Below are 21,763 nucleotides of genomic sequence, written 5' to 3' on the forward strand. Positions count from 1 at the left end.
TGCAAAAAAAGGTACACATTGTTAGTTGAACTTTGTAGGGTTATGGTAGGATAGTTCTCTGTTTCCATAACCACTTTGTATTCAGATGAAGAAAACAATGAGCTCATCCCCTTACTCCACATGCTGAAACAGTAATTTATAAAGATGGATCTTAGACATGTTCTAGAAAAGAGTAATGAAGAGCATCACCACTTGGATGTCTTCACCATCTCTTTAGAAAATAAATAAGTATAAAATATGGGAAGAGACAACCAAAAAATAGTACCATTGCATTTGCTTTTGTTTTTGTCAAACCTAAGTTTTTATTTAAGCTACTGAAAAAATAATTTACTCCAGATCATTTTTAGCTGTATAAACTTAACAGAAAATGGACTTTGGATATATTTTGCTTGTTTTAGACAGAGTTCACATCTTTCTTCCTAGATACTGTTGTGCAATATATACCTACAAATGCAGTGAGGAAGTTCATACACTTAATATAAATTCTAATGTAAAGCAAATTAGAAAGGCCACCTAATTTCTTTACATAAAGCATTTCCCAATATTTCTTTTTACTTATTAAAATGCAAGTTTCTTGAAGAAATATATCAAGTTTACATTATTTGAAGATATTTGTTCTTTGAAAACATGTATCTTTGGCATGTTTGATACCATATATATTTGAAAAGTACAGTAAGTTCCAAGTATGATTCATTTTTCATATTAATTTATCTTTCCATCCTAGCAGCTCTATGAATACTTCTATAAAACAACAGAGCCCCCAAGAACTCTTTCACTGCGATATTCCCCTCAAAGCAGTAAGAAATAAAGGCCATCTCCTAGTAACTGGGTCATCAAAAGATTATTTGATGTCTTCACATTATTGAGAATAATTTTGTTGCACAGACTCTCGTAGAAGCAGTGATTGATGGAACAATCAAATACTCTTCTTTATTCTCCGTGAGGATTATTTTTACCACTTGAACTCCCACTATTCACTGAAGTATGCAGACTATACACTGTTTAACAGTATCATAATAAAGCATAGATATCGAATGTTTAAGCAGACTTTATCTCCTTTATATACTTTTAAGGCTGAGTGAGTTGGAAGCCACAGAAAGATGTCATGTTGTCTTTCTAAAGGGACACATAAGCTTTATAAATGTGTGTATCCCCAACTGCTGCATTTTGAAGTCCATTTAATAGTCACCAAAAAACTGCTGTGAGTTTTTTGAAAGTAGCTGCTGGCCATTCTCCCTAGACTACAGCACCAAACACACAGACTGATACTCCACAACTTTACATTTATGAGAATAGGTCATTTTCTCCAAGTGTAAATCTGTGGCTCCTTCCTCCTGTGCCTAACTTTTCTTTTACGTTCTGCTGTTAGTAAAATTAACAAAGAAACCAATGAGAATTCTTTTTGGAGAAAAATCCAACAGGATTTGTGCAGCTCTTTTCTCATGTCTCAGTGGACTACTTCATGGTAGGACTAAGGTCAAATTTAGATTTACTGTAAAAGTAAGTCAAATACAACAGGACAGTACAGGTTATATTTGTCTTACCTCAAGATCTTGCAATTCAATTCCATCTTCTCTATCTCTCAATAGATCAAATAGCCTTTTCTTTTCTTCCTCAAGCATAACAAATTGGTTTCCTGAATCCTTTGCTAGCTGAAGTATTTACAAAAAGAAAAAAAACACATACTTTAGAACTCCACTAGCTCAAACACCACCAAAACAAAGATTTTGAACTCTGTGAAATTAATATCCAAATTGTGTTTATTTCCATAATGAAAGTTATCACTCTGACTGAAAAATATAGCAGCCTAAATATAATAAATTTATAATCTTATCTTAGTCCTTGACATAGTGGGGAAGCAAATATTTTTTGCTGGATCAAAAATCACGAAAGCTACTAGGTCCTCACAGGAAAAAAAAGCAGAAAAATCAAGGGATGTATTTTCTGACAAAGAGCAGTCTCATGCAGGCTACACATGAACAACCTGTATATCTATTCCTTGTCTATGCATTAGGACATCGTCCTTCAGCTTAACTGTACATACATTTTTAAAAGGTCTTAGGATATTACTATTAAACAAGCTATGTCCAGGCACAAACAGAACTCAATTTCCAGTAGTCTTTAGAATATATATAGAAGCAGTATTGTCCTAATATGAGCAATCCAAGTTGAGAACTACCTAATAGAGTATTCTGCCATAAATAACAGTTTTACCAGAAAATTAATTTTTAAACTTATAAAACCAGTAACATTTTTTAAAATGTTAGCGAAAAATTAGTCTATAAGTACTTTTGAAGACAGGTTTTTTAAAAATCAAGAACATTAAAAGCTAATTAGGCATATTTCAATGCTTACCTCGATGTTCTTTTTAATGAAATGCTGGCTGGTTTTATTTTTGCTATGTGTTTTTTCTGCTGTTTTTTCTGTTTCTAATTCACTTGGAGAATCTGATGTTTGAGGAAGAAAAGTTGCTACATTATAATCATTCCTATTCTGATTCAACAAGAGCTGTAATAACATCAATCCCATTCAAATAGTTAGCAAACACATAAAGTCAATAGACAAACTTTTTGTATGGTGTTTTCATTATTTATGTAAATATATTGTTATATTTAAAACATACTATTGCCAAAATTTAATTTCGTTTTCAACTTTTTATTATATGAGATCACTCAATGTTACAAAGGCTAAAATACTTTCGGATTTCTGACCTCAAAAATGTTAAACATGGTGGCCTTAAAAGCCACGGCATTCCTTCAAACCCTATCATCGTTGCAATTTTCTCATCATTACAAAACCAGACAATAATTTTTTTGAAAACCACAGAACTATCTGGAGACATATCAAGCACATTTTTCTAAATAAAACCGCTCAAAAACAGATGATATAATTGATATTATAAAACAATTTTTTGTAAAAAATAAAACTCATCATAGAGTTGTAATCTATTAAACAGATACATCATATTCTACTAACAATGGGTTTCTATCCATGATAGAAAAAACAGGCATGTATTCTGTTTTTCAGAGACTTTAACCATGCTTAAAATAACAATTCCTTTACGAACAGCAAATATTTGTCACATTAAATAACAAGTCTAAGCAAATACAATCAACTTCTTAATCTCAAGAACTACTTCAGAAGCAGGCATTGTAGTTTTTGCTTTTCTGGAAAGCAGAAATTTGAAAAATGGGTGGGCTATTTGCCTACAAAAAAATGAATTTGACATGTTGGATAATAGAAGACAGGCTATGAAGATTTACATGGAAGTAACTCTTTTTCAGAGTGAATAGAATGAAAGCTAACTCCTAAAGATATGAAAGAAATTCTATGCATCCTTTACACACAAACCATAAAGACTGAGATGTTGGACCTGACCAAGAAAACTCCTCACAGTTCAAATGCACAACTGTTTACTGGAAGCATCTTAAGCTTTCTTTACCATTACCAGGCAACATCTTGAATATGTCAAGGAACTGTATCATATAGGAATTTAACAATCAATACCAATGTGACAAGTTGCATCCTGAAAAGAGCAGAACACACCAAACACCAACATAACACACAAGATATACATTACTTTTAAGCTACATCTTTCTATTGACTGTAGAATAGCATTTTTGAGAGGTAGTTATACAGAACATTCAAGAAAAGGGACAGACATGGATCACTGAGACAAAGAATACACTGAAGATTGCTGTGGGTAATTAAAAGAGAGACTGTAGTTCAACAAATTTTGCATATGCATTTCAGTAGATTTGGCACATATTTCAAAGATTTGGTAAAAAACTTGATGACACTGATGAAGTAATAGTATAAAACTAGTGCATACATTCTTCTTCACAAGCTCCTCTTGTTCAGGGTCTGCCTTTATGACAGCTGTGACACAGAAATCCAAAACAGTAAGTCTTAGCTATTCAGACACCACATCAAAAGCTTCCAGCAGAAATAGTAAAAGTCATTTAAAGCAATATATTGCTCACAAACTAAGCAATCTCTACTTCATGCATTCCCAAAGCAGGAACGTGCAGAACATCTCAGAACAGTGCAAGTGATAGCAACTCCCAATCATGCCTGTACTGGAAGCTCCAGAAGTCAGTGCTGTACTGAATACTGGTAATGAAACCTGCTATTGCTACTGGAGGGCACTCCAGCACAACTCAGAAATTTTGAAGAAGGAAGCTGAGGGTCAAGCTTCATTTTAAGGGAGGAATAAAAACACATGGTAGAAGGACAGAAGAAATTAAAAGCTCCAGCCCAAAAAGTTAAGGCCCTGTACTGGTGAATTAAGACAAGTAATAAAATTATAGAAGAGATGAGGTCCATGTTTTAAAATAAAAACATGCAGTCACATTCTACAAATTGCAGAGATTTTGCTGCCATCGATGCTTCAGCCTTGAGGAATGCCATTTTTATTATGTCTTGGTCATCTTAGCCAGTCAGGAAGACAGATTCCTTCTGTTTACATAGAATGCTAGTTAACAAAGAAATAAACAATTGCAGCTGATACCAAAGACAGCTGAAGCTGTTTTTCTTACATCACAACACATGTGAAAAGTTACTCAACCACACAAATTTGAATTTCAAATAAGGAAAGAACAGAGACATACAAGCTCGATTCCATTTATTTTGACGTGTTGGACACACTACACCACATACTGCATTTGAAATCTCTATACGGTGCATGATAACACATGATCTCTAAAAGAATCAGCAGGTGTTTGTGTTTTGCCACAAAGTGCTTATTTCATAAAAGCAATGCAGACTTTGCAAAAATCAGCATAATAAAATATAAAATAAGTTGTCTGAAGATTTATGTTTGACACAAATCCATACAATTTCTACTGAAAACAAATTACAGAACAGTTGCAGTTAGATTCAGCACTTGTCATTTCTAGATGGTTTGTTGAATATAAGCCTATTAGTAAAAGCTACAATACCTTAGACTAATAGCAAAACCAAGTTTATAAAATATTTCCATGAAGAATCAATGATACATTTTACAATATATCAGTTACACACCTCTCTCTTCTTTTTGAAATGAAAGAAAAATGGTTTTATAAACCCAAAAAAAAAAGTTTTCTTAGCATGTTGAGTAAAATGTTTTAGATAAGTCACAAAGTTATTCTCTTCTTTCATTTGCAAAAAAGTAAGAACTGTCACCATTCCAGTAAGTAACCCTGCTTCTTCCCATTTCACTGGTCTTGACACAAAGGCTGAGTATTCACTGCCCACCCATTTTACATGTTGTTTTGCCATTTCTAAAAATAAAAACTATACCATTAATAAAGCTTATCCTGGTTTTCTTGGGCTTTATAGCAATCATTATCTTCAAGATTCATATGTGTGTGAAATACTGAATTATATACTTCATCTTCTTTAGCATGGGAGGGATCTGCAAGGAATTTTTTCCAGTAAAATTTAATTGAAATATATTTAAAGAAGATCTAGCATAATATGCATCATACTATAAGACCTCACACTTGGAAAGTAAAGAAATTCACTTGGATAAATTACATAAGTACCATATTTCTCAAGAAATAAACAAGGGGTATAGTGTAAGGTGTGAGTCATTAATAAATATGCTGTTTCTTATGGCTGTGTTTTAGTTTTTAACAACTACTTCCCAGAGAGGACAATTAATCACATTCTCAAAGATATAGCCCAAGGCCCTAAAGTTCAAATGCCTCTGCAGACATCATGTGGCAAGTAATCCAAAACTTTGAATAAGAATGAAGCACCCAGGTTTTCACAGCTGGTGTCTGCCTGTGCATGAATTATTAGACTTCCAAGCATTTTAGGTCAAGGGCATAGTCTAGAAAGCATCCTAGTTCAAAGCATAGTGTTCAAGCATCCTAGTTGTTTCAGTTACTCAGAGAAAAAAATAAATCAATTGAAGTATTCATATGTATCAACTGGAAATGTAAGTTAGAGCAGTAAGTTGCAGTCTATACACCTAGCACTTACAGAAAAGGACTCATTGCAAAGAACCGTACGAATTACACGTGGTTTTCACAATAACCAGTAACAGTGAGGTGTAATGGACTCAACTGAACAAATGATTTTGTTAAACAGAGCACGGGGTAAGGAAATTGAGGCTGTTAAATTAATTCCTGATTTACATTTCTGCTGTGTGTCAGAAAGTTTCATTGTGCCTCAAAGGCTTGGAACACTTAAATTACTAATGACTTTGTACCTAGAACTTGTGCTTAATTTTACAGCTACATTAAATACTGTAATAGCTCTCATATGTAATTTATTCAATAAAGCTCTATCAAATTTAAGTTCTGAAAAGCAAAATATATTAAATATGTTCCATTTCAATATCAAGCAGGGCAGCTATCAAGGCACTCATTTAAATAAAAAAATACCTAACTTAATAAGACCTGAAAAGTAAGGCCTGTTACTGAAAAGATGAAGATCAAGCTGGAAGAAAACTATAAATCCAAACTATGAGTTTCGTCAGTACACCAGAAACCACAATGCACATGGTCTCCACAGGAGTTACTTTTGAAATAAAGGAGCAGTCATATATATGAAATACAGGAGTTAGCAGTCGTATAGTCTTGCTTGTCTACTGTTATTTTAATATATCCTGACATCTACTGGAGGCTGTCTAAATATCATCCATATCAAATTCTGTTTTCTTCCCTTAGTAACCCAAAATTTAGCATAGAAATAAAAGCAGGTTACATTCTAATAGTAAATTTTGTTGAAATATTTTAACTACACATTGCTACCATTATTATGCATGTGCTTCCAACATTCAAGCTGAGATATTTGCTTAGCAATAACCATTCAGACCTCAAATCCTTGTTTTCTCCCCAACAAGAAAAGAGATAGGATATACTACAATTCTGTGTTTGTTGACTTACCAGCTGTATCATGCCACGATGAGAACAAAGCTAAAAACTGGTTTGTGTTTTCTACCTCCTCATGGCTTCCCGTGGTTTTGACAGACTATTCAAAAGAAATAAACTGTATAGGTATAGCTACATGCATACATTTAAAGTAAATCCTTTAAAGTGAAATACATTGTCTGCTTCTCAGATCTAACAAACTTCAGACCCTACTAAAAATTACCCTCACCACATTATTTGCTTCTTGATGCTATCTAAACATTTTCTGAAGTTATGATAAAAGCATGGTGAAACTTTGAACCCTCTGTTACATTTTGTCTCTTATTTGTTACATTTTGTCTCTTATTTGGAGACCTACTTCACAAGACAAAGTTCTGTAACGTGCATGTGGCTCCAAATCCAATGAAATTATGAAATGCACTCGAACCAATCATGTTTTTTTAGCAACTCACATTTCTGTTCATATAAAACAGAAGAAATACTAACTTGTTTCAAGGCATTTTACTGCTAGAGGCCAGGATAGGGATAGGGTAAAGGAATTTGTACTGTAGCATTCTTATGCCTCCTTCAGGGGGCATCTCTAATTTCTTCAACAATAGACAGTACTGAAATAAATGGGCCTAAGAAGGGTCACACTTGAGCAGAATAAACTCTTTTCAGCCTGAGTTCACAGACATACCCTCTTGACACATCTTATCATCCCTGCAAGTGGTGAACTCAAGCATAATACAATGCTAGTAAATGACACCCAGACAGCTGCATATTTGGCAATTGGTCTCATGAATTTTTAAGGACCGTGGCCTTCTTTCAAAGCCTGCCTAGCCAATATATATTAAAAACTATCCAATGTTACTTTTCAAGATCAATTTCTTCATTTTAGTTAGCCAGCTGTGAGTTACTTAATAACAAGGCTTCTGTGAAATAGGATAATTCTGTAAGACAGTACACTAAGATACATCAGTCATGAAATAAGAACACTTCTAACCTGAAGTTCTTCCCAGAGCTTTGCCCTCATTTTTTTGCCTTGCTTTTTAATTAATTTCTCCTTAAAACGTTGTTTTTCAAGTATTGTGTCAAGTTTATTCATTTTCTTTATAGCTGCTTGAATCTGAGCATTTATATCTGTGTCTTCAGAACATTTCGAGTCAGAAGAGTCTGCTGTAGAATATATTTTAAATTATTGTTAGCTTGAAGCATGTCAACTTAAAAAACAAGTGAACACTAAAAAGCAGTGCAAGCAATTTGCCAACAACCATAGACAAGAGTACAACATTTTCAAGCATATATAAATTTCTAGACCTGTTTGTAGCAGGGAAAAATACAGAAGTCTTTGCAACAGAACACCGACTCAAGCTCTGAGCTGCAGCAATTGGATATGGAGGTGTGGGAGAGGCAAAGTCACCTATTTTGGGCAAGTGATTGATTCAAATTTATTATAGAAGAGTGACAACATCTCCATAATATCAGCAAAAATCAGTAAGTTTAAAAATGAAAAATAATTTCTTCAGCCTAACTAGCAGAATACATGTTGCAATTAATAATTCTGGGGTTAAGAGAGATTCTGTAATATCTCTGCCTTTAAATATTAGAGAAGTTTCAGCCAAAGCAGATTCTGATACTGGTTTTAGAAAAATGTTGCTATAAAAAAATAAAAAACTGTGAAACATGATGGAAACTACCATTATTTAATTAAGGTAGATTTCTATATTGTCTCTTTTTTTCCCCTAAATATGCAGATTATAACTTTTAGCTTTTCCCCCTCCTATAGCATCTTCATGCTTTGTCTTCTTTTATGGCTTCCATATTAAGAGTAGAGGAAACACTTGTAGCACTGTCCCTGTTCCACAGAGTTACAAGTCTTTGAGTCCTGCAATATCCTCATTTTCTAACCTTTTGAGGTCAAATGCTTTTCACAGCCATTGACCCAAGCATTTACTGTGATGCATTGGTCTCTATGCCATAAAAAGTTGAGTGATACAACAAGGGGAGAGCTATAAAAATCTAAGTGATTTAGATCTAAGTGAGGGAAACCCCAAGGACAGATATTAGAAAAAGCGCACTTATTTCAACAGGCCTGACGTCAGCAGATAGATTTAAACCTAAAACTACTGAGTGATGCTTTAGGTTGAGTTCTATCCAATTTCTGATCTGTAGATATATATATCGTGTTTGGTGACCAGAATTGCAGCACTGGGTACAATCATCACTGAATTCTGTCTTCTTAGACTGATTGAATCTACAGAAAACTCAAATTCTATTACAACATTAAAGAAAATTAATACCCATTAATAAAACAAGCTCTAAATATAGAATTCATCCAACATCTCTTAAATAGCACAATTCATATACATGCTCAATTTGTAATACTTTTTTATAACTATACAATATAAACACAAACACACTACCGTTCCAAACTCTCCTAGAAGCATCAATAAGAAAAGGAAAAGATTTTACTGCACTGCTCACTTTATACACCTGAAATGTACTCTATGATTTTGCATTACCTGGTTTTTCTGGGGAAAGTTCACAGGATTTCGAAGTTTGTAAAGTAAAATCTGATTTTGCATTACTTGGTTTTCCTGGGGAAGGTTCACAGAATTCCGACATCTGTGTTTCAGTGCTTTCATCTCCAGAATCTGAATAAGAGCTGCATCCTGAAAAACACAAGGCAAAGCTTTTCACAATAAACCAGATACATTTTTGTTAATTAGGGATCACCACAGAGCCCTTGCAGTGGATTAGTTTAAAAAATAGTATGTGATAATACACCAGGACTCATGTTAAACACAGGAGCAGGAATCAAGGGATTTCTTTTGGCCCCAATACTGACACAAAATCTTCACTAAATTTCAAGATGGTATCCAAACATCTGCTTTACTTGGTGGCCTTTGCATCTCTATTTTTAAGTAGTCAGACACTCCAGAACATTATTCCATTACCATTTATAGAATGACAGAAGGATGCCATGAAGCACTTCTGCAAGTGCTTCCATTAAATTCATACACTGCATACTTATATTTAAAGCATTTTACTAGTAACGTTATGTATTATTAACGTTGTTCAATTGTTGAATACTGTAACTTATAACCATAAATTCCAATTTTTTGGACAGGTGGACCATTATTAGGATACAATGTTTCTAACAAATGATCATGAATATTCTGAAAAGTTTGCTAAAAACATCTTAATGAAAACACTTTCTAACATAATTCCATGGAACACACACAGATGATTTTTCCTGATCTTTTAAGCCAGATCACAACTTATGATGCCACTAGACATTTACTGTACTGTACTGACAGTAATAACATATTTCCTTCAAAGGCAGATTCCAAATAGTGAAGAGAAGTGAAGTATGGATTTTGACATCTTCTTCTCTAGAATTTTACCTATTTGCTACCTCCTTTCTCTCCACCAATAGAATTTTACCTGAACTATAAAAACTTGATATTTGCTCCAGTTACAACACAAGAAAGTATTAGTCATTCCCACACCTGACAACTCATTGGGATTCTGTAGACATTCTTGAAGAGAGATGGTCGTACTCTCCACTGTGGTTTGCTGATCTGTTCTTACTTCCTCGACGTCAGATTTATCTCTGTCATCACCCATGTTTTCTGCTGGACAACAACCTTCTAAACTGCCTCCCTCATAACCATCAGCCAAACTGACAGGTGAATCAACCTATGGAATGCAAATTATTACCACCATGAAAACATGGATGTTTTGGGTGAAGAAGACAACCACAATACTCACATGCCATCACAAAGGACAACAACAATTCTGTACAATACTGCAGTGTTCTTAAATAAAAGAACCATTTTCAGGTCTGATGAAGAGCTCTGTTTCTTAGATTTTACATTGATTTTAAGCTCATTATTCCACAGACTGTCAGATTTGGGATTGCCAGGCTAGGAAATTATTCCAAAGGTTTATGCCATTTCTGCTGCAGAAGAGAGTACAGATTACCCATTTAGAGCCTGTGTATACAACAGCCTCATCCATTCCCTGACAGTGTCAGAACTCTGCAACACGTAGCATCCCAATCTCTTGCTCATAATACAGACTTTTTTATAGTCTTTGAAGGGCTAAAAAGCTTGCGATTAATTCACCAGTATCAAGAGATTTCCATTTTCATTCAATAGCCCATAAAGTTTAGGTCAGAACTTGGGTTCAGAGTTAGCAGCTATTGACCTCAATATGCCACTGTGAACCTATGAAAAAATACTTTAATGCTTCTTGGAAGCATCCAGGTATGATCCCATTCTACAGACAAGTGAGTAGAGCTACAACACAATTGGACTAAGCTAAGTAAATCAATATAAATGTCTAATTCCCAATTCCTAGTCCCGGCACCTCAACAAATTTATCACATTTCTCATCACAAAAATTAAGTTAATCCTCAATATCAATTTTCTCAGAGGATGAATGAACAGGTACTTCCAACTGACTTTGTTGAAACCCTGAAACTGGTATTTCTTGGAATACTCTACATTGGTTTTTCAAACTGATTCAAACATATCCTGAAAGAGCCTTGTAGTCAAAAATTTAACTTTGAAGGATTGCTCAAATGCTTTCTTTTTAAAAAAATTATCTGTTTTCCAACTGAAACTTAAAAGCACAAATGGGATGAAAGTGAAATTATTCATACACCCCGCATCCATCAACCAACTACAGTTGTGTATTTAGGTATTACTGAGAGAATTAAAATGTTTTTCTTCAAAGGAGAATTCATTTAATAATCGAATTAAATATAAAGAGGAAGAAAACCAAATTTTCCAGGTTGCAGTGCTGAATCATCCTTTTTGTGGCAAATATAAAAGCAACACAGATTCAGAAAAACTAAATTAAAAATCATTCCATTCTCACCTAAGGAACAGACCACATTCATGAAGTTTCACACAAGCCCTTAGCAGAGCCCCCAACTATGTATGAAACTACAAAAGCAGAATATTACTTCTTTAGCATTCTACTATGAAGAATTACACATAGAGGTTTTAACCTGCTGAAGGTGAGAAAAATTACCTTTTGCAAACATGGTTCTGATGTCAATAACTCCATAGATGTATTTAAAGACCTACAATCAGGTCTTGAGCTAGATGCAGGCCTTGACATTTCATCCAAGCTCCCACTTGTAATATCCACTGTTACCTAAAACTGGGGGAAAACACCAAAAACAACATTCCAAATGAACAGTTTCATAATAAAGCACTACAAGCCCTGCAATATTTCAGATATACATCATGTAAATTTCAAATGCTTTCCAGCAAATCCATGTTGAAAGGTCTTTCCAGTTTAGACCAGCTTGCAACTCAAGCATGGGCTTTTTAATATATATATAAATATGTATTTATATAATCATGCCAACCAAAGTGTTCGAATGTGCTTACTATCAAAGACACCTTGAATGGCATACATCTGAAAAGTAATATCACAACAGAGGAATTATCATAGTTCTTTTTCTTTCTTTCTTTTGCTAAATCATTGGACTGACAAAGTTAGCAAACAAAAGAATGAGGGCATTTTAGAAACACCTCGAACACAACTAAAAGAGCCAAATGCTATTTATGTTCAAATGGGAAGTCCCCACATCTAAACGATCACATTCCCAATCTCAGTTCAATTTTGACTCTAAACCACAGAAATGTATGTTTCCCTGCAAAAACTGTGTGAATTCCCAGGAATGAGACACCTCAGTGCGTGACACGTGCTGGCAATTCTCAGAAGACTGAGTGAATACAAGTCTTTATTTCAGTACGAGGTGGGAAGGCAGGAAAGCAAGCAGGGAGAGAGGAAAGCAGACAGGGAGGCAGGCAGGGAGGAAAGCAAGCAAGGAGGGAGGCAAGCAGGGAGGGAGAGAGGAAAGCAAGCAGGGAGGGAGGAGAGCAAGCAGGGAGGGAGGAGAGCAAGCAGGGAGGGAGGAGAGCAAGCAGGGAGGGAGGGAGGGAGAAAAGCAGGCAGGGAGGAAAGCAGGGATGGAGGCAGGCAGGAAAGGAGGCAGGCAGGCAGGCAGGAAGGGAGGAAGACAGGAAGAGAGGAAGGCAGGCAGGGTGGCAGTAGGCAGGAAGGGAGGAAGGGAGGAAGGCAGGCAGGGTGGCAGTAGGGAGGAAGGCGGGCAGGGTGGCAGCAGGGAGCAAGGCGGGCAGGGTGGCAGCAGGGAGGAAGGCGGGCAGGGTGGCAGTAGGCAGGAAGGGAGGAAGGCAGGCAGGGTGGCAGTAGGCAGGAAGGCGGGCAGGGTGGCACTAGGAAGGAAGGCAGGAAGGGAGGAAGGCAGGCAGGGTGGCAGTAGGGAGGAAAGCAGGCAGGGTAGCAGTAGGCAGGAAGGCAGGCCGGAGCCTCATCCTTACCGCCGGAGGGCAGCAGCACCGGACGCCGCCGTTGCCATGACGACCAGGCCAGCGATATCTCGCGATAGCCGCAGGCCGAGCCGGCCGGGCCGGGCATGTTGATGGTGTATCGTTTCCCATTGTATTCCTGCTCTGCTCCCTGTGCTTTCCCAGCGATCCGGACGGCACCGAGCTCTCCCTTTGCCCCGGGGCGCCTGGCTGGAGCTCTGCCTTCCCCGTCTCGCAGAGGGGAGCGCTGCCTGCAGGGCGCCTCCTTCTCCGAGCCCCCGCGCTGGGCCCATTGAGCAACAGCCAAGACAAGTTCTGTGCTGCCCCTTCCGAACAGCGCGTCTGTGCTGGGAATTATCAGTGGTTTGAGGCGTAGTGGTTTTGTTGTGGATAGGCTTCTGCATTAATTGTGTCATGTTTGCACACAAGGATGGTTGATAGTTTCAAATAAACCCGTTAAAACTTAAAATTATTAGTGTGGTCACTATTTTTTACTTGAGTATTCACTCTTTGTAAGGAATTAATTAATAAGAGGAGGGTGATTGTCTTCCTAATCCTATCCCTTTTTATATTTCCAGCATTTAAACAAAATGTGAGGACTAGTTCCCATGGTCTGATTAGTTGATTAGTTCTGATTAGAAAAAATGGCAGAGACAATTCTGGGTTCCTATTACTTCCTTTGATACCCATGTAGATTAAAACCAGGTTTTAATGTATAACTGTATTAGAGAAACCCTGGTTTGCATTAACAAATGTATACTCAGGAACTGGATCTCATATGGTATTTCTTATCCTTCCTTTAAAAAATAGTCCACTTTTGCCTCACAGAGAAGAGCAAAATACATTTTTTAAAGTATTCCCCCAACACAGCATTATTTAATACTAAAAGAGTGTTTCGGTTTTTCATTGGGTTCACGTTTGGGTTTTTTTTTTATTTTTACATGATGGTTGGTTGAATTTAACAATATTTCTTAAGGATATCTCACAACAATAAATTGGCATTGTCCTTGTACTCTTTTCTTTTTAAACAATTTCCTCCTTTGTTTAATGTGAGCTCCATTCACTTCACTTAAGTGCTAAAATAATGAGTTTTAACTTTCCTTCCCTGAAGTTTATTCTCCAGTATTAAGATTTAGCCTTTAAATCCATTTGCCCAGACCAAATTACCCCAGGCTTTTTCTTCTTAAATTCCTACACCTTTGCTTTGTATTTCACTTTTGTTCTTCAATAATCTAGAAAGAAACATTTACCTTACCAACACCTGTGGTGGTTAAAAATAACCATCATTACAAAAAAACAACTAACCAACCAAAAGACAAAAAAAACTCCAAAAAACCTTACTTCTGCTTAACTTTAATGTGATGTGAAAATAGGAAGTGATTTTTTTTTTCATGTTGTACACTGGAAAACATTTTGCCCAGTTGAATAATTTGAAAAATGATCCAAGAGACAGCAGTAATGTTTCAAAGCTAATACTGTCTTAAAGTTAAAAATGAAACTCTACAAGTCAACTATTCCATCTTGCATAAAAAGTTTCCCAAATTACTGTTTTCTGATGGCAATTCAAGCATAGAGACTGGTTTGTCAATTTTACATAGATTATTTTTCTATAAAAATATGTGCTTTTGTGAATTTTTTCCACTTCTTTTAAACATTCACATGGATAAATTGCTGAAAGAGGAACTAAAAACATTCCCAACAAATTCTTGAGGTGTGGAAAACTACTATAGTTAATTTCTTGGTGAAGGGTATCAATTTCTTTGGATACAATCTGCAAAAAAAAATGGAATCAAGTTTTCACACGTATTCTTCTTGAAAGAAAGAGGTATTTTTTTCTCAACAGTAAAAACTCATCACAAACCCTTTGCTTTCCAGATACGATAACACAAAATTATACACAATTTAACTTACTAAATTTATCATTCATATTTCATTCAACATGAGAGTTGAAAATGACAGAACAAATTTGCTTTCCTCAAAGGAGTTCAAATCTAAGTAAACATTTATACACATTCAGTAATCACAGAGATTTTGAGCAGTATCTGTATGTAATTGGGACATGAATGTTAAACTTAGCCAAAATTCATAAGGAAACTACAATTTCTACTTTGAGTTTTAGGTTTTCAAGATTTTCTCAGTGGCGTCTGTCACTAACTTTGTATAAACAAACGCTCCATTAAATAACTTTTTATCAACACTTTTTAAAAAATGCATGCTGTGGTACTTCCCCACCTCTGCCACAGAAGGACCAATTTTTTCTAGAATCTTTCTTCTGTCTGATTTCAAGCAAGCTATGTCTATCTTCTCATGTCTGTATCTAAGAAGGGCAGCTCGAGCTCCCACCACCCATCTGGACCCTTTGAAGACTGTTCCTCACTCCCAAGCTGAGAAGCTCTTGAACTAGCAAGAAATTAAGTGCACTGAAACCAAAGAGGAAATGGAAAAAACGTATTTTACACACAAATTTATACACTTTTCCTTAAATACATTTTTATTAAAACATTTGCTTTTAATGACTTATAGAAATCCACCACCTTGGAGCCATCAGAAGCTGGTGACTTTCTTCAGCCATGTCAAAGGAAGAAAAGGTACATTCTTGCTTTAGCAGAATTTTTTCTCACTTTTAAGGTTAACTGGTTGGATTTAGTAAGCTACTGTGAACTTGTCAAGATCCTTCACCTCGTCCCTTTTGGAGTATGCTTTAAAGAAAACTACTTTCATAAACAGACAGTAACCACAGATAAAGGTTCAGCATGCAGCAAAGGGCTGAAGTACAGGAAAACCACAAGGAGTAAACAGGTGTTACAAGATTGTGCTTTTAAGAAACTACCCACAGAGACAACAGTGAGTGCAGGTGAAAGACTACTTGCAACTAAACAAGGACTAAAATGCCAGGGTTGCAATAGTTTTAGGTCACCTAACAGACAGATAACAGTTTAATCAAAGTTCACATTCAGTATAAATGAGACAACATGCCTGTGATTATGCAGGGAGGCAAGCTGCAGCACAATGCCTGAACTCTCACAGAAAGGCTGCTGTGCTGATACCAAGGATGGCATGACTGTGACTCACTCAGGAATTAAGCACCAGATTTGAAAGTCTTGTGTTCATACACTGGGTGGTCTCGTCTGTGAGATGAGTGGAGCAGGATGGTTGGTATCTGAATCTGTGAGGACAGAAGGAAAACCTCTCTACTTCTGGCCATATAGAGCAACAGCATTCATAAACCTTTGCCTTTTGAGGTCTGTCACCAGCTTCTTCACCAAACAATTCAGTTGTCATTGAAACACTCAGAATCCCTCTCTCTGAGTCTCTCTGTGTGAGAGTGAGAGACAGACTCAAAAACTGAGACTGCCCCACTGTAAGGGTCGATCCAAGAATCGAGTTCTGTCTCAACATTTCTCATCAGAAATTACAGGTGCAGGACTCATGCAGAGAATGCTGTGTACTCGCCTAAGGCTGGTGCAGAGCGAATGCTTCATGCCTGCCTAAGGTGGTACAGAACGAATGCTTTGTGCCTACCCAAAGCTGATACGGAGCGAATGCTTCGTGCCTGCCTAAGGTGGTACAGAACGAAGACTTTGCACCTGCCTGAGTTGGTACAGAACAAAGGCCTTGTGCCTGCCAATGCGGGTATGTGACGAAGGCTTTGCACCCGTTGCCCTGACACCCATTGTGAAAAACCTGCCGACCATGCCTCGGACACTCCTCCCCTGACCCTGCCAAGTGGAGATTGGCAAATCTCCACGAGAATTAAAGGGGGGCAAAGGCGGCTGGCAAGGAGGGACCAGGTGTATGGACTAGCATAAAAGACAGCTTTGGAGTGGCTGAACTCCGAAGATCTTCCCCACCGAAAGATCACATCGATCTTTGCAGAGGCCAAGGAACGCCGACTGACCGGGACTCCAGGGACGCCGGACGTCTGTGGACCCGTGGTGGTAGCTATAGCCCCTTTCCTTCCCTTTTTCTCCCCATCTTTTCCCAATTTTCTCTCTTTCTCTCTCTATCGCAGGCCACTTTACAGGCCAAATTAATAAAGTTCCCCCTTGGATTCAAATTTAACTCCCTTGACTTGTTGCATTTTGTGTTTTCTTTTCCTTTTTGCACTCTGAGATCGTAGCTGGTATGAACCATCACGCGTCTGCTCATGAGTGGACCGTGACACCCACTCAGAGAAAGGCTACTTGCATTTCACAGCCATTTGTTTCATTTGATAGCTTTCCCATAAGAAAACAGCAGAGTGCACTAGCAGCTAAGTTTATTTCAAGGCTTACCCCTTAGTTACTTACACAATACATACATTAAAGACATTTGTATATGCCCTTTATCACAGGATTCTTAGCACATACATATTTGTCTACTGGAGTCAGGATTTGTCCTGCATGGTCTCCAGTCCAGTTATTACTTAAACCTACAAGAATTTATGTGGGATCTTTGTAAAAAGATGTCTTTCTCAGGTTTAACACACATGATGATTTGGGTATTTGTGGCTTTGTGGATGTTTTAAGCCAAAAAACAATGGTTTAGGTTTTAAAAGACTTTAGATATTTGGCAGATGCTTGGTAACTAATTTGTGCAAAAAAATCCCGCAAGTTTTAACACTGATTGAATAAATGTGCTTAACAGAAACCAAATGCACTTAATAGTCCATCTTAATTCATTAACGAAGTATGCACAATCTTGTGTTTATTTGCTGGACAGTAGGACTCACCCATGTTGCATGTCTTCTGCTCTCTACAGCCTTCCCTATTAAATTACTTTGATACCCAGTCCATTTTAATGCAACAGGAGGTTTCCCAGAAAACTGACTGCCATATTTCCATAATTCAGCCATGAAAAGAGCTCCAAAAGCCATATGTACTTTTGAAAGTTATTCAGACAAGTATCATTTTAAGGATTTCAGAAATAAAACTATGAATTTCCATATTTTGATACATTATTTTCATTCAGTATTTCATAATCATAAGGAACACTTGTATATATGTTTTTCTTTTGTTTGTTCATTTAAATTATATTTGTCAAAAAAATCAGGTTGTAACAAATGTCAACATAATAAAGATCCATGGGATCACACATGTAATGGAAAGTGACCTTCTTCTGTCACTTAAAGCTCCTGTTCTTATTAAGAATCCACCTTGGGAAAGATACTGACTTTATTGTTTCTGCTGACTTTTCTTTCTGCTTTACACTTAGGCTGTTTTGTCTGGATTAGCTCTTCAGGGGTATTCCCCAGAGGAGGCAGGAGTCGCTTCTTATTGTTTCTGTTTTCTGAGAGCCACTGTGGAGGCAGCTCAAAGGGTCCAAAACCAAACTGCATGGAATACTTGTCATTTACTGTATCAGCTTCTGTGGGCACAGCTGGGGCCACCTGAGCTGCAGAGTCTGCAATTGTCTGTGGTATAAACCTGTGAACCAAAGTCTGTCCTGGCTCTAAATTGGTGGTAGGAATTTCTTCCTGTCGAAAGTCACCAGAGCCAATAGATTTGGTCTCATTCTCCTCATCTTCCATCGGCTTGAAGATCTGTTGTTGCCCGATATGAAACATCTCCAGAAGCTGGCTTCCTGAATGGACACTGGGCTCCAGATTGTCCTCTGCAATGCCACCTGAACTGACAATGTTTCTTCTGCTAAACCTTCGGTGCAGCTGGACTATTGTCCCCACTAAGCACTTACGTACTGATTTATTAACAGTTAAAAATAACAAAGGGTTGGCCAGCAAAGAGACCTTGGGCAGCCAAATCGCAGTGAGGAGCAAGAAGACTGAAATATCTGAAATATTGAGTATGGTGCGGTAAATCACCAGAGTCACATAGGGGACACTGCAGAAAATAAATATCATAACCATAGAAAGCAGCATGATATGGAGCTCAGCTTCTCGCTGGGAGGCATATGGGATAGAAACTGTGTTCTGAGGGGTCCTTAATGCAGCTATGATGACTTTCTTCTTCTGGCTGGCACTCAGCGCTCTGCGAATAAGAATCATAAAGAGGAATACCACAGCCACTGGTACAATCACAGTGGTTATATTATAGATGATGACATATATCAGGTGGCCAAGGGAGTAACTCCAAGATTCTGAGCAAGTGGACATGGCATAAATATCAGACACATTGGTCACTGCAAATACTGGAATGCTGGCCACTATTGCATGGGCCCAGATATAGATAACCAGGTCTCGGGATTTTGCATCAGATATTTTTCTTTCCAGAGGGTATAAAACAGAGTAGTATCTGTCAAAAAAAAAAAAAAAAATTAATGAACATACTGCTTATGAGAAACCTCTCAGAAGCTGTCTGAGCATAACACATCAAATTCCTAACTGGGTTGCCAACTGACTACCTGTTTATAAAAGGAAAAAAAAAACACAGAAAACCCCCCAAAGATCTGCCTTTGGAGGTCTGTCTGTAGAAAAATCCTGAATATTTAAATGTCAAGATCACATTTTTGGTGACGAAAATTCCTTTCAGTATATCATTTTGGCTGATGCTTACGAATTTTGAAGATTTCACCATTTACTTACTTGCACTAGACAGTACATTGCACACAACTCAAAATTTCTAAAGACATGATGGAGGCACATGTCACATTCAAAGGCCAGACTCACAGTTTTAAAAGTTTCTTTATAATAGATTTTTTCTGGATATTTGGAAAAAGCTGTTGGTCACAAATTACATGTATCCATGTATTGGAAGTACAATGGTGTTTTGCTTTTTACAAGCTGTGGATGGCAAAGCCCTAAGCAAAAGCATTTCTGAACATTCTGTGTGCATTTAAAAAAAAAGGAAAAGCTTCTCTGACATGCACTTCAAATTTCAGACATTAATTCATTGTTTGCTTACTACTGGACTACTGCTGTGGACTTTTAAGCTCACAGAGTTTTCATGACAGACCTAACTTTTCACACATCATTGTAAGTGGTAGGAGTTTGTGCTTTTTGTAAGGCAGATCACGAATTTTCTTGGAGAAGGGCAAATGATAGGCTGTTCCAGTGGCAACACTGGTGTGCAAATAGTGATACTACATTTATCACAACAAAGGGAGAAAGAAGAAAGAAAAATCCAGGATCATGGCAAATTTTCCCATTACCTGTCAAGAGCAATGGCTGGAAAACTAAGGATGGTCACTGAGCAGAAGACTTTATGCAGAAACTTGGCAATTCTGCAGAAGAGCATTGTATAGATCCACCAGCAGCAGTGTGGACTGGCACTAAGAGCAATGTCAAAAGGCACACACACTAGGCTGGCACAGATCCCCGAGCAGGCCAAATTCTTAATGAATCGGTTTGTTACGGATTTAAGGAGCGATGTTCTGCAAGTTGACCACAGCACCATGATGTTACCTGTGAGTAGAGACAGGAAGCATAACAAAAGGAAGACAAACAGACAAACAAACAACCCAGTAACAGTAATCTCAACAGATTTGAATGTTCCCTAGTACTGCAAATAAAAATAATCATTTGGAGTTTGCCAGGTATCACTGATTTGAATCACCATACTGCTCAAACTAGGAAGTCTGTAATGGCTAGTGGCTTTATAAATCAGAAGGCTGAAAACAATTACATCCCAGCTATCTCGTCCCAGCTTCTAATAATGAATGAATTGGGGGATTTCAGAGGCAAATGCCTAAGAAAACTATCTAGACCATGTTTTTAGATACTTATGTTGATTCCTATGTTAAATAGTCCATCCTTAGAATTCAAATACAGAAATTGGCTAAAGTGCTCCTTTTTAAAGATAAAAATACACTAAGTAAATACAAATATAATTAAAATACAAATATACCGTTTTAATCTGCTTGTAAGTGGATCACGGCAGCTTGCTTTTCTTAAATGGCACAGACAGGCCTGTGTAAAGCCACATCCAGAAAAAAATCTGCCTTTCCCCCCTCACCCAAGAGATTTTCTAGGTAAATAATAACATGTAGCTAAACAAATGAGACAAGCAGAACAGAAAAAGAAAAAAAAAGACTTGATGAACGTAACTTCACAGAAGTATACACAGAATGCAACCTGCTGTTTTGGATATTCAAGCCCTACACATTTGTTTCAATTAGGATGGATAGATGGCAGTGAAACAGAAGTACAGAAAAAAAACAAGATTAGCTATGGCTATCACAGCATTTTTCCCTTATCATTACATCTTCCATACAGATCTCAGAAAGAAATATCACATGACAGACACAAGTTCTCCATCCCAAATTTCCCTATGATTCTACCTTACACAGCAACAGCACAGTAGTAAATTCAGTGATCTGTTCTTACAGCATGGGCCCTTTCTATTGCATATCAAGATACTATAAAACTCACGGGAGTTTCTCTTTTTAAAAATCTGTCTTTAGCAACATCCCAGAATCATAGAATAGTTTGGGTTGGAAGGGACCTTAAATATCATCTCCTTCCAAACTGTCACGGGCAGGGATACCTTCCACTAGACCAGATTGCTCAAAGTCCCATTTAACCTGGCTTTGAACACATCCAGGAATGGGGCATCCACAATGTTTGTGGGCAACCTGTTCCAGTACCTCACCACTCTCACAGTAAAGAATTTCTTGCCAATATCTAACCTAAAC

At 37.2% G+C, this 21,763-nt stretch overlaps 2 protein-coding genes across 3 annotated transcripts in view; both read right to left on the minus strand.

The window, feature by feature from the left end:
* FSIP1 (fibrous sheath interacting protein 1) overlaps positions 1–13,477 on the minus strand; it is a 70,718-nt gene extending 57,241 nt beyond the window's left edge. Inside the window, exons 1-8 of one of the 2 annotated variants that reach the window (XM_085062076.1) lie at positions 13,208–13,477; positions 11,886–12,011; positions 10,355–10,544; positions 9,365–9,514; positions 7,846–8,018; positions 6,876–6,960; positions 2,356–2,447; positions 1,545–1,652 (exon numbers count right to left, since the gene is read on the minus strand). In XM_085062076.1, the coding sequence (XP_084918202.1) occupies positions 1,545–1,652; positions 2,356–2,447; positions 6,876–6,960; positions 7,846–8,018; positions 9,365–9,514; positions 10,355–10,544; positions 11,886–12,011; positions 13,208–13,327 (1,044 nt within the window). In that variant the 5' untranslated portion in view covers positions 13,328–13,477. The remainder of the gene's footprint in view (positions 1–1,544; positions 1,653–2,355; positions 2,448–6,875; positions 6,961–7,845; positions 8,019–9,364; positions 9,515–10,354; positions 10,545–11,885; positions 12,012–13,207) is intronic. The other variant, XM_085062077.1, reaches the window with a different exon arrangement.
* A 3,888-nt stretch (positions 13,478–17,365) lies between these two features.
* GPR176 (G protein-coupled receptor 176) overlaps positions 17,366–21,763 on the minus strand; it is a 29,875-nt gene continuing 25,477 nt past the window's right edge. The window contains exons 2-3 of the mRNA XM_085062078.1: positions 20,282–20,534; positions 17,366–19,425 (exon numbers count right to left, since the gene is read on the minus strand). Coding sequence (XP_084918204.1) covers positions 18,318–19,425; positions 20,282–20,534 — 1,361 coding nt within the window. The 3' untranslated portion in view covers positions 17,366–18,317. The remainder of the gene's footprint in view (positions 19,426–20,281; positions 20,535–21,763) is intronic.

This window comes from Lichenostomus cassidix, chromosome 5 (genome assembly GCF_008360975.1).
Source record: "Lichenostomus cassidix isolate B80296 chromosome 5, HeHo_3.0, whole genome shotgun sequence".
NCBI classification, from domain to species: domain Eukaryota; kingdom Metazoa; phylum Chordata; class Aves; order Passeriformes; family Meliphagidae; genus Lichenostomus; species Lichenostomus cassidix.